Genomic DNA, 13,081 nt, shown 5'->3' with positions numbered 1-13,081 from the left:
TATGATGAATATAATAAGTTATAGGTGATTTTTTTTTTTTATTTGAAGCTGGCTCTCGCAATTTCTAAAACTTATAGTACAGTTAACATATCTGTGGTATGAGTGCTTATTTAAAAATATCCACGGTCAATCGGCATTCAGCAGGTAAATCTATGGGAACTTGGTGGTTTGGAAGCTATTGTTAGAATGTAATATTGGAGAATGAGAAATATAATATACCTAAGTCTTAGTGTATAATCGTGTACAAACTTAAAATATGACGTAAAAACTTGTGAGTGAGTCTGAATAATCGATATTACAATTTCTAGTTAGCAATTGAGAATTCATTACTAACTTGATAAAATATATCGAAACATTATCTATTGAACAATTAATAACAACATTTTTAAATGTCAAAAATTGTTGTATCACCATGAGTAGATATATCACTTAGATTTCGTCACATTTGACGTTTGTTCGTGAAATAAGTGAAAATCAAGTGAATTCTACGTCATCATACGTACAAGAAGACCCACCCACGGGCTGCGGGCACGACCTACCACGTCAATGACTGCCCTTGGTAAATACTTTCGACTTTAGATAACGTTAATTATAATTTATCTTATTCAAGTATTGTTACTGAGCAACAATCGAACACGCTATTAAATACTTCTTTATTTGATTTTACCGTATTACATTCATAACGCTTTTCATTTTTATGGGTCTGAAATTAATTACCTACATAAGTAGGTATTTATCACGCTGTTATACTTACAACATTATATCCATTTGTAGAGGCGAAAAGTCTGCAATAGACCTTACGCCTCTTCAAATGGTCATGGGCGGTGGTAGCGCTTTCCATCAGGCGACTCCCCAGCTCCATTGCCGACCATGACATAAAAAAAAAAAAAACATTTTTATAACACCATTTAATAATGGGATAATAAGGTATTTAACATTTGTGATAAGCATAATATCTATATAGAGATTATATCATGTTGACAAGTTGTTATTTAACTAAAAACACTCAAGGTTACACAATGAACAAGTTTTACATACCAAAGCACTTTATTAGCATAAAGCCACAGTATAAAGAGATGCATAGAGCGTATAAATGATAAGGAAAGCTTTCACAACTTATTCTACTCTAATGATTTTCAATCGTAACATCTAATGTTGATTAACAAAAGTTCCTTACCGTTGTTATTAAAAACATTATAAAAAACATCCGCCTGTTATTAATTTTTTTTTGTAACTTTTTTTGTTTCCTACATTTGACTTTGTTACGACGCATTAAGATTTAGTATTAAGATTTTGTGTGTGTAAGTGCAAAGCTACATGCAACATTTTTTGGATAAACACTTTTACTTCGAACTTGATAGTTTGCTACGTCAAAACTTGTTGTTGGTGAAACTACCTCCTTTATGTCTTCTCTTGGTTGAGTGATCCATAGAAAACATAACAATGTTACCTGTGGATCACTCAACAGTTAGGTATATTATGCAGGTAGACCAGTGGTGGCTCAGCGGTAAGGACCTTGGACTTAAAAGCAATAAGTCAGGGTTCGAGTACGAGCGAGCGTACAATATAAATATATATAGGATAAAATGAGGAAACCGGCACCAACAGTTCGTTGACATGTGACATCTCCCATCTGATTATAGCCTGAACCCTGATAGGAGGTCTCCGCCCAGAGGAGTGGGAACATATATGGGCTGATCATGATAATAATATGGGTATACACTTCTTACTGATTCAGAATTCGTCTAGTTATTTGAACCCTGCCATTAAAAATGATAAAATATTTGAAAAATATGTTAATTTACATCTAAAGTCTGAACATGTTATGAACATTACTATGCTAATAAGATGGTTTGCAATTAACCTTCCTTAAGAGGTGTGTTGTCAAATTACAGCTTAGATAATTTGTAACAATTTAAACTACGTTCTATTATATTTTAATTTTTATCCTTTATTTCTACGTTCTGCAATACTCAGTTTTTAAAGTGATCATTCAAGTGCGAGCCATACTCGCGACATTAAGGGTTCGGTACAAGTTAACTAAAAAGAAACTGCAAAAAAAATTGGTACCCACCAATTGTGACCTCCAATGAAAAAAACCTTTGGTTATTTCTTATTTCTTTTTAGGATTTTGGTTATTTGTTACTTTTCTTATTTTATTACTATATCAATACTGAAAAATTTAACTTTCTGACTATTGCGAATCATGAGATACAGCTTGGTGATAGACGGATAACAAGACTTAGTGATGCCCAATGTGATGGATTACGGCTTCAACTGTTAGATGAATATGCATCACATAAATTTGGTTATCGTTAAAAAATACTTCTTGAACCTTCATCATCGCAGATAACATGAGTCGGTTGAAAAATATGACTCGCTGACCCGGCAAACGCTGTTCTGGCTTATTCTTATCACTTAGAGTTATAAAAAATAGATGTTGACTGATTCTCAGACCTACCCGATATGCACACAAAATTTCATTTGAATCGGTCCAGCCGTTTCGGAGGAGTAAGGTAACTAACATTGTGACACGAGAATTTTATATATTAGATATAAATATTTAATTTTTTTTCAACTGTCGATATTTTTGTTTGTGTCCAAAAATTTGTAACTTCAAAAGACTTTTTTTAATTAGTAGTTACCCTAACTGGATGGTTAAAACTTTATTGGGAGCGGTTTCCAATCACCCCTGTGAATAGGGGTTCAATCACCCCTGTGAATTACCATGATTAATTTTAATAGTGAATACTCCAATGCGAATTGGTTGTGAAGAGGGTATACACTAAACAATATACCATTGAGTGTCTCTTACTCATTAATCACTTAGAAAGGCCAAAAAGGTTAACTAATTGAATGAAAACGCAAATTCTCTAACAAATCTTTATTCACTCATCCCATCCCCACAACCCGTGGCTTTCTTTTATCGTCTCCCTATTATCTCTTCTATGCCTCGTAACTGCGCTAGCTTCTCCCTTCGCGATCGCCTTTTTCCTCTCCATTTTCTTCTGCCTTTGTTCTAGATTCTTCTTCACTTGCTGTTTCACCACTTCCGGCGCTATAGTACTCGCAGAAGTATACGACCTCATTGACCTTACATCCGACAAAGCTTTTTCAATCATCGCCAGCCTGTACTTCTGCGAGTTTTTATCTAAATCGCTTCCAGAACCTTCCATGTCTTCTGTGTGTTCTTCTGTCGTCCCTGCACTTTGTTCTGTGCCTTCTGTATTTTCTTTTTCTTCGTCTACATTTTTAACAGGCACTAAAGTAGGTATTTCTTCGTCTAGATTTAGTTTCGTAGTTTTTGCTGCTAAGGTATGTACAGTTTCGTCGTGTTGTATGGACGCTTCAACCTGCAAATGATAAGCAATTCAATTGAATGTTGATAACGCATCCGAGCAGGTCGGGGTGACAAGGTGATAGATGAGGTTTATCTACGCAATGCAAAAATAAAATGAAGTGGAACTTTTTATGAAAATCGTGAATTCAATTTGCGGATAAGTTGTTTTTTGTGACAAAATGTTTATTTACAATGTTTTCAGTTTTTATAGTTTACTAGACGGTTGTCCCGGCTCTGTCCGGATATCAAGATTCCTATTTTATCCCAACGGAGCATTTAATTGGGATAGAAAGTATCCTATCACCCAAGTCAGCTCATACTCTATCTGTACACCAAATTTCATCAAAATGCATTGAGTAGTTTCAGCGTGATTGACGGACAAACATCCGACTTTTTTATCCCTATGGTTATTTATTTATTATGGTTATATATTTTACATAACTATATCTGTATAATTCGAAACAACCCATAACGAGACATTTTCTATTAACCAGTCGCCACCGGAAATTGAACCCAGTGTGGAGGATCTAGGTCCTAAGTTTGCACGTTAACCACTGTATCAAGAAAGCGGTCAATAAATCAACCAGGAACAAAAAAAAAACAATCTTATATCATGAGAAATTTTGAAAGAAGAGAAAAAAATTTATCACGAGACGGGATTCGAACCCGCGTATTTTGCCTAACCTATCATGGGTGGGCGAGAGGCTAGGCGTTGCTACGGTTAGGCAAACAACGTCTATCATATTATATTCTATATAAATCTCATATCATATTATATTCAGTCTTCAGACGTCCACATATTCGTGAACCAAATTATTATTATTTCCTACATTATTATTTATTTATCATTAATATTATTACAAAAATTATACAAATTTACAATTGTACATCCATTTCAGGTAAAATGTCATATTAAATTATCAGTCAAATGTCATATCAAATTATTAGCTACAAGCATTTGATAACTCACCTCTCGCCTCAGCGAATCTATTTCATCTTCGGACACTTTGCTGCTGATCTCTTCACCCTGCTCAGCTTCTTCATCACTGGCTTCATCACCGCTCACTTGGAGACCGATACCCATTTCCTGTGAACAATTGGCAACTATGCAAGACCAAGGAATGTAAGGTAATTATAAATATATTGATGAATATCGAGAATTTGTGAATTTTAATATAGATGATAATTATTTCGATTATAAGAAGAGTTGTTATGAAATTTAAATAATTAAGTGTATTTTCTAATTGAATTAATAAAAACATTTCTAAATTTTGTTTGTTTTTATTTTGCCTCAAAAACTATTTATATAAAATACTGAAATATAACTAAATATTACCTCTAACAGCTCATCTTCAAGCACCTTATTCCGCTTGTACCCAGAGCAAGCCACCTCAGTATCGAGTTCATCGTCTCTCTCGAGATCCGAAAACTTTGGGTAATCTTCGCTTTCATAACCAAAGCGTTTCTTGAAAAACTCGCGAACACAACGCACGTCACGATCGAAGTAACTGATATAAATAACATTACATTTGAAACCGCTTTTAGCATTTAAAAAAGAAATTGTCCTATGGTAGGTTTTGAATTTGTCCTTCTTCTCACAGTTACATCCTTTCAATACTTTAAATAATTCCTATATTCTTTCAATAACATTTATTTTACGAAAATTAAATTATATTTGTTTATGATATGTTTATCCTTTATTTGGAAAATGTTTTAATTGAACATTTATGGTAAACATATTTTTTATTGAATTTTTTTATTTATCATTTATGGTTAATATACTTTTTTTATTTAATGTTAGACAAGCCTCTACAAAAGTCTCTGTAATTATTATTCCAATACAAGGAGAATTCAATGTAAAATGCGAACTAACAAAAATCCTCATATTTAAACTCACAGCTCAGCATTGGGATGCATAGTGGAGACCATCTGGGGGAAATCAATAATCACCGGATGCCCTTCATCATCAATCATGATGTTGAACTCGTTAAAGTCTCCATGGATCACACCACAGTTGCCCAACCGCACTATGAGTCCCATCAGCTCATCATACAACCATTCTACATCGGAGACTGATGTAACATGAGTCCTGGAATTTTGTTTTTAATAAAGAAATATGGATTGAAAAATGCTACAAATTATGTTTAGGCATTGTTTTAGTGATGAAGGTTACAAATAAACTTGTTTTATGCTCTTATGATTATTATGTAGTGATCTTTAATAGTTGCTGCTGTTGTCATTTTAAAGTAAGAAAAAAGATTGAAGGAACAAAGCAGTAAAATGTCATATTAAATTGAATTAAAGTGGCAATTGCCAAAAGTAAAGGATAAAACAATAATGAAGTATTTTGTTGTTTTCTTAACACTATAATGGACGTAACATATTTTTTTTTTTTTTTAATCAGCCATGACTGTCCCACTGCTGGGAAAAGGCCTCTCTTCCCTCAGTCTATACGAGGGAAGAGGTGTGGTAACATAATGAAATATGTAATAATGTAAACTCAACAGTGCCTTATAACAAATAATTCTATAATAAAGGTTAATAGTCTATAATAAAGGATAAAGGTTAATCTATACAGCTATCACTTACAAAGGTCCCCCGTGTACCAGCTCCATAACAACACAATGTCTATTGAAGTCAATTGGCTTGGGAACAGGAAAGTCTCTATCGTAGAGAGCCTTCATATACGCAAACTCTTTGGTTGCGGAAATACGAGAGAGGTAGAGCCAGGATGCGCGGTTTCTATGCGCATGGTAATCCCGTTTGTCCTTTATGTTGCGGAAGCATGTGCGACCTAGTCTGAAATTTTATTTGACTTTCACAAAATGTATACAAAAATTATGATTATCAAATACAAATCAACCTAACATACATTTTTTAAGAGCTTTATGGCGACCACATTTATGAATTTTAGTAATGAAATACATAAATTTTCATGACTATATACCTGTGCAATTTTAAACACAAAGGAGTTTTGTCTTCATCAGCGACTGTGTAAATATTAGACTCTTTGCCGACACCAATCTGATTTCCAAATGATGCAATCACTTTCCTGTTTGTGAGGGCTTTAAGAGCGAGGTAGTCATAGCCTGCATTTGTTAGCCGATAACCATCATCTGAAATGTTATTTGTATGGATTGTTTTAGATAATTAGTAAAATGGGGAGTGGCAGAGTTTACAATTAATAGACTTTATTTTATTCTTAAATTCTTTTTATATAAATTTTAAGGTGTGCAGCGTGTTCTGCGCGTTATCTCTGCATAATATCATATAATTACAGTAAATAACGCTCATGGTATCTGATTTTAGAAGAACTTACAATGTTTTCCTCGTTCATATGTCAACAATCTGTGTTTACATAAATCCTTCATCAATTTGTGAACTCCACCATGGCGCAAGTTTGCTATTGAGGCTACTAAGGAACCAGGCACTAATTCGTGATTTTTCATACCCATTTCGACCTAAAAAATAATATTAATGAGTAAGTAATGCTTCATAACCTTACGGTATAGTTATTGTAACTTATAAGGTTGAATTCGCTTCTTACTGCTGTTAAAACACGAAAATCTTCTCCGGTCAAGTAACGCAAAATAGTGACGTCAAGTTTACCCATTTTGCCATATACTGAAGTTCTTCTGATATATAAACAAATAAAACGTGGTTACAATTCACATTTCACATCTCCAAAATTGTTATTAATGTGAAATTGTCAGACCTCAATTCCCAATGGTGACAATCAACGACGTGTGACAATTGACATATAGATAGAAAATAAATAAAGACAGGTAAGTTTTTTAATCTACTAACGTACCTGTCTGAGTAGGTACGCAGCTAATATTTATAATAACTAGCAACCTTAATTTTGACAATTAACAGATGACAATTGACTTGTTTTGACTTTTACCTTGGTACATTGAGCACCTATTAGAGAAACATCGGAAGTTTTTATCATTAATTTAATTTATGTTTAATTTCACTAAAAATTAGGTTGATTTTTATTTTTTAAAACTTCTTCGTTTGAAAGTCATTATAAGAATGGCATTTAAAGGTTTTAAAGCTGGAACTATAAGTTTAGATGAACCGCGGTCCATTTACTATTCTGGGCAGGTGCTCACGGGTAAAATTTTATTCGAATTGGATGAAATCTTAACATTTACAGGTACCTATCGATTTCCTTTCACCATAGTCATCATCATCACCATAGTACGTAAAATATAATAAACCGTTTTAATAATTTCATTATTTGTTACAGCAATCAAAGTTGCATTCATTGGCCAAGCTATCGTTAAATGGTCAGAATATCAAACTGAAAAATATTCAGGCGTGGAAAGAACTAGAGAGATAGAATACTACGGCCAGGATCCATACTTCAACTTTGAACAATGTTTGTGTGGTGGATCTGGTATGTATTAATTTGTTAATAATATCATTGGAATATTTTATTTTGTTTTTTATTTTATTTGTAATCACTGCAATAATATTTTTACTATCATTAAGTAATATAGTGTCTTTAATCTAGTTTGTTTTCATTTGCTCTACTCAATTTCTGTTTTTTCCTCTTGAAGTGGCTTTTTGTCATTTTACGAATTTTTTATTCCGATTATATTGAGAATTGTTAATTTTTAAACTAGCAGATATATAACAGTAAATTTTTTATATAATTCCCTTTTGTTAAAGCATTATGTATTTTTTTTTCCTGCTTGTGGAGGAGGAAGAGGAAGAATTACAAATATGTTAGTGTTGTTCTTATGATTTTTAATGAATTGAATACTCTTACAGTTACCACTCTGCCAGCTGGGCCTCAATCAATAAGCTTCTCCTATTTAATACCAAGCAATGTGCCATCATCATTTCAAGGTGCTAAAGGACAAGTGAAATACACAATTAAAGCATATCTTGAATATCCAGATTCAACAAGGTATGAGCTTACCACTGACTTTGATGTGATAGCTCCCCTGGACTTAAATACCATAGATTGTATTAAGGTTGGTATATTTATTAAAACAATTCACAAAATGAAGATGGGTGGAGTTTCAATCAAAAGTTTGCTATTCATGTATATTTATTATTTATGTATAAGTTATTTTTATTATTATACAAACTCATAGTATTAGTAGGTAGTTGCATTTGCCAGGTTATCTTGTAAATTTTAATAAACTGATTATGCTAATAAATATGTTTTTGAATTATTTTTATTCTCCAAATGAAAATAGTAATAAGCAAATTTAGCATATAGAGGTCTTTCTAATTTATAGTTTATATTTTTTATCTATGCAAATAATATTAAGCTGGAGAGTTTGAAAGTAAATTCAGCCACTAGTAGACTAATTAAAAAAAAATCAACATTGTATATAATATGTAAATGGCTTTATATATACCAACGGTGAAGCCAGGGTGGAGTGCTAACTGTATTTTACAAGTCCATATTACTTGTGTTACAAAAAAAGCCTAAAAATTATTTACATAACCAAAATATGCTCAGTCGGCCTATTCATAAATTTTTATTATCATATGACTCATAACTTGTTATTGGAATGTTTAAAATCATTGTATGTTAATTAGATTTTATCAAGCAATGTGGCCCTGTTATGTAAGCTGGCAATTTCAATTCCATTTCTTAATTGATGTATTAATATGATAACTTCTTAAATGACTGACTCATACCAATGCTTAATTTAAATAGCTAAAACTCAAATACAAGGAGAAGAAATCTGAAATCATCTTTTATTCCTCAGTTTTAAGTGTACATTGCCACCTTGGAATTTTTACCCTTGAGAGGGTAAAAAAAATTATTTGAGCTCAGAAGCAGGCAGTACCAGGCTAATAAGCTACATATTTCTATAATCTTACCAATAAGCCAACTTATAATGTAGCCTCACATTTTTTATTCTGTTTCAAGCTGAGTGAAACTGGTCAGGAATATTATCCTTACTAATATTGTCAATGCGAAAGTGTGTTTGTTTATCTTTATGTCACAGCGATTTGTAGTGATTTTATGGTATGAGTTTTGTCTTTAGAAATAGTTGGTTAAGAATGACAAAGGGTTTTTTTTGTACCAATGGCGAAACATCTCATTCCCATGTGAATTACACTTACAATGCTGATGAAGGAACAGGCAGAATGCTAGTAATGCAATAATTGTGTATTTCAGAATCCAATAGCAATGGAGTTTGAGGAAGTATCAAGTTGCAACTGTTTTTGTCAAGAGGAATTAATCAATGTAAAAATACAATTACCCGTGTCTGGCTACTGCCCTGGTCAGATCATGAAGATCCAAATAGATTCACAGAATAACACTGGTTCGGAAGTGACTAAGATTCTGTTTCAATTGATTAAGGTAAGGATTTAAGCAGTTTGAACTAGATGATAATATATGAAGAAGGTAGAATAGTATAATGGGGCACATTATAAAATGATGTCTCTCTTAGCTATAGTATCTACTCGTGATTTAAACCATTGCAATTCATGAATATACGGAAGTATTGTACATGTTATATATTTAACTATTTCAAACATTATTTGTATTGCGTCAAAATGTTAATCATTCATATTTTTATATGACAATTAATGATGTTTTTATGCCACAAAGATTAAAAGTTAATTAAAATAATCATTCTCATAAAAAAGTAAACCTCAAATTGTTAGATATAAACAAAATTTTAATGGGACCATACTAAAAACTTCAACTTTCTTTTTAATTAAAAAAAAAAAGATTACGAAAATCGGTTCACTCAGACCAAAGTTCTAAGGAAACAATCACAAAAAGAGTACAGTCTAATTCAAAACATCCTTTCTTTGTGAAGACGATTGATAAAAGTAGTAACTGAGTAGTCATATGTGTAGTTAAATCCAGTAAAATTCAGTTCGGCAATTTCGATTAATAAACAGTCCCTATAATCATGGCGAAATATTACAAGTCATCAATAACTTTAAATTTCAGAAGGAGAGGTACCACTCCCAACAGCCAATATCCACATACATGCCACCAGAAGAAGTTTTGTACAGTTTGGTCCAAGGCCCTATATTGGCCCATACAAAGCGTAGCTTCACGTGTCAGATGCGAGTGCCCAACATTATTGCGTATAATTTGGAAAACTGTCGTGTTATTGATGTCGCATATTTTTTAAAGGTAAAGTAAAAATTTACAATAAATCTTAAATACATATTTTACAACTATGTTACGAAATATTAATAAATAAAAATAATTTTGTATGAAGATAATTTTAACTTAACTGTATAACTTATTCTATTACCATTTTCAACTACTTATGAATAAATAAAAATCTTGAAAAATAAGTGTGTAATTACATAAATATTCATAATTAATTGATATAAACGCATGTGAACACTGTTTTTATAACAAAAACGTAGTAATCGGTATAATATAATTTTTAGTAATTGCATGCTTTAAACCGATTTTGTTTTCAGGTAAAACTAAAAATGTCTGGGTGCATCGACGATGTTGAAGATGAATGTGAATTATGCATTGGTTTAGTGCCTTTAAGAGAAACAGTGGAAGGTACATACGTACACCCCATGTCTTTCCTTCTTCCACAAGCCCCCCTTCCAACAACCACACAAAATATACAAACGTACCCAAATAATACATGTCCTTTACCTGTCCCTAATGTACCTAATGTTACCAGTCTAAGTAATAACGCACAAGCATATCCAACGAATACACCATGCCCTATCCCGACCCTTAATGCTGCCAGCTTAAATAATCAGCCTTCATATGTTATTGGTTTTAAAGTACCGGGGATGCCAGCCGCAAATACAAGTGCATATCCATTAAGTGATAAGAGTGCACAAAATAGATATTCCAACGAATTTCCTAAACCATCTGCCCCGCCTTTGTAATTTTCGGATTTCATATTTTTGTATGCTTTACAATTTTTAGGATTTAAGAGAATTTTTTATACACAAAATATTCATTGTAAAGAAATATAAAAATTCAATCGAATTAAACAAAAAAAATAACTAATAACTCATAGAGATATTTTTGGAAATTGAGAAGCAATTGAGGTAAGATTTTATTTTTTGATTTAATAGTTAGGTTTATGGTGATTTATTTTTTTAAATGTATACTCGAATATAATAAGCTTTAGCTTAAGAATTTTTTGTAACTTTTTAAAGACATATTGACGTATAACGTTTTTTGCATGAAATTGTTGGACAAAATGTCTATATTAGAAATCGCACTATATATATCTAGACTAGATCAAGAAAAAGGAAAAAGAGGGAGCTGTCGTAAATAAACAACAACATCGAAATTAGTGACACCTCGGTTATATGGTATATCATTAATAGCATGGAGTAACTAGCACTAAATTTGGGGTCGAATCTGATAGGCGGGCTTAAATTTTATGTTGCCAGTGTGGTGCAGCGAATCTCCAAAATGCATTTTTTTTTATTTGGTATGGAATTATATAAAGACAGTTTTATAAACTTCCTCATAAGTTTAAGTAACTGCAACATTTTTAGAATAAATAAATGTTCTTATTTGGCAACACTGATAAAATGGCGATCGGTTACTTGTTAAAAGTAATACCGGATTTTCTTTTCACAATATATTTTGTAAAAATGCTAATACTCGCGACAGACTGATGGGCGGCAGTCTTCATAATTAATATGATATTACCTTCGTTTTAAGTGCCGACTCTTTCTGACTTTACTGCTTTATTCATCAGACTTCTATGTGTACATAGTGCAAAAGTAGAAGTTGATAACGAAATATTTTATATGTAATTTACACAAATAAAAAGAACCTTTCATTTATTTTTTTTAATACACCTAGAGCCGTATAGACAAGAAGTGACTAAATCAACCTACCAACCTGTAATATGGTAAAAAAATAATTTAAATGTGCCATATTATATTTTTATATAAGTATCCTTTTTGTTGTAAAACTGTAAAATGACTATTTTCTATTGCTTTATGAAGAGGCATATTTGTTAAATCTTTATTGTACCTCATTTATATGTTCCTCATAATTGTACTTGTTATTAATCTCAAACTCTTTAGTTTTTGGATGCCAAGAATATCGTTGGTAAAAGTTTTTTGAATCCCTACAAATTGGTTTGTAATTTAGTGTTATTATTGCTATCCTAAATATATTATTTACTCTTATGAACATAATAACGTGCCTATTTTATGATAACCTGGTGCTTTATATTTTCATATTTTCTTAGATACTAAGCAAAATCACAAGTGTTAAAATCAGTATTTTTGATTGTTTATTATATATAATTGTTACAATATATTGAATTGAATATTTCGATGTTTGAATAGATTTTTTTTATGTCAGTAAAGATGTTATTAAAAATATATTTTATACCACCTATCACATTTTCTATTATTCATTTGACCATACACTATTATTCTTAGACAAGCCGAAACTCAAACAAACCAAAAATAATTATTTTCTACAAAAAAGGTTACCGTAGTCCCTGAAGTAGATAACACTTCGATTTCTAAAATGGAACCCAATTCAATTCCTTACTTTAAATAAATTCTACTAATTCCCTATCAAACACAAGTTATCGAATAAACCAAAACAATACAGTCTAATTGAGAACCTCCATTTGGGACGTCAATTGAAATAAACCAATTATTATTTGCGCTCTAAGCTGTAAGTTCTGTTACTATGCTGCCCATAGGGTACATAATGTTTCCTGGTACTGGTAAAGCCCTTTAGGTCTTTAATATATTTGTATCTCTATATATTAAATTAAAAACAAT

General features: G+C 31.8%; 2 protein-coding genes across 2 annotated transcripts; one reads left to right on the top strand and one right to left on the bottom strand.

The window, feature by feature from the left end:
• Nucleotides 1-2,869: 2,869 nt before the first annotated feature.
• LOC119839681 (serine/threonine-protein kinase RIO2) lies at nt 2,870-7,063 on the bottom strand. The gene is made up of 8 exons (XM_038366096.1): nt 6,888-7,063; nt 6,660-6,801; nt 6,288-6,456; nt 5,930-6,139; nt 5,238-5,429; nt 4,677-4,848; nt 4,311-4,427; nt 2,870-3,353 (listed from the first exon to the last, which is right to left on the bottom strand). The coding sequence occupies exons 1-8, from the start codon at nt 6,951-6,953 to the stop codon at nt 2,889-2,891; spliced, it is 1,533 nt and encodes a 510-aa protein (XP_038222024.1). The 5' UTR covers nt 6,954-7,063; the 3' UTR covers nt 2,870-2,888.
• A 190-nt stretch (nt 7,064-7,253) lies between these two features.
• LOC119839720 (arrestin domain-containing protein 1-like) lies at nt 7,254-12,669 on the top strand. The gene is made up of 6 exons (XM_038366153.1): nt 7,254-7,499; nt 7,593-7,742; nt 8,120-8,325; nt 9,492-9,677; nt 10,281-10,469; nt 10,769-12,669. The coding sequence occupies exons 1-6, from the start codon at nt 7,376-7,378 to the stop codon at nt 11,198-11,200; spliced, it is 1,287 nt and encodes a 428-aa protein (XP_038222081.1). The 5' UTR covers nt 7,254-7,375; the 3' UTR covers nt 11,201-12,669.
• The last annotated feature ends 412 nt before the right edge of the window (nt 12,670-13,081 follow it).

The sequence above is a fragment of the Zerene cesonia genome, chromosome 4, assembly GCF_012273895.1.
Source record: "Zerene cesonia ecotype Mississippi chromosome 4, Zerene_cesonia_1.1, whole genome shotgun sequence".
Classification (NCBI taxonomy): domain Eukaryota; kingdom Metazoa; phylum Arthropoda; class Insecta; order Lepidoptera; family Pieridae; genus Zerene; species Zerene cesonia.
Note: the sequence above shows the minus strand (reverse complement) of the source record. Positions and strands in the feature narration are given on the sequence as shown.

What these genes read in the sequence shown, in the direction of transcription:
- LOC119839681 (XM_038366096.1), bottom strand. Translation starts at nt 6,953, where the DNA reads ATGGGTAAACTTGACGTCACTATTTTGCGTTACTTGACCGGAGAAGAT. An exon ending in TTGAAGATGAGCTGTTAGAG is followed by an intron (nt 4,428 to 4,676) that starts GTAATATTTAGT and finishes AATTGTTCACAG; the next exon opens with GAAATGGGTATCGGTCTCCA. An exon ending in TAGATTCGCTGAGGCGAGAG is followed by an intron (nt 3,354 to 4,310) that starts GTGAGTTATCAA and finishes TATCATTTGCAG; the next exon opens with GTTGAAGCGTCCATACAACA.
- LOC119839720 (XM_038366153.1), top strand. Translation starts at nt 7,376, where the DNA reads ATGGCATTTAAAGGTTTTAAAGCTGGAACTATAAGTTTAGATGAACCG. An exon ending in TGAAATCTTAACATTTACAG is followed by an intron (nt 7,500 to 7,592) that starts GTACCTATCGAT and finishes TATTTGTTACAG; the next exon opens with CAATCAAAGTTGCATTCATT. An exon ending in ATGTTTGTGTGGTGGATCTG is followed by an intron (nt 7,743 to 8,119) that starts GTATGTATTAAT and finishes ATACTCTTACAG; the next exon opens with TTACCACTCTGCCAGCTGGG.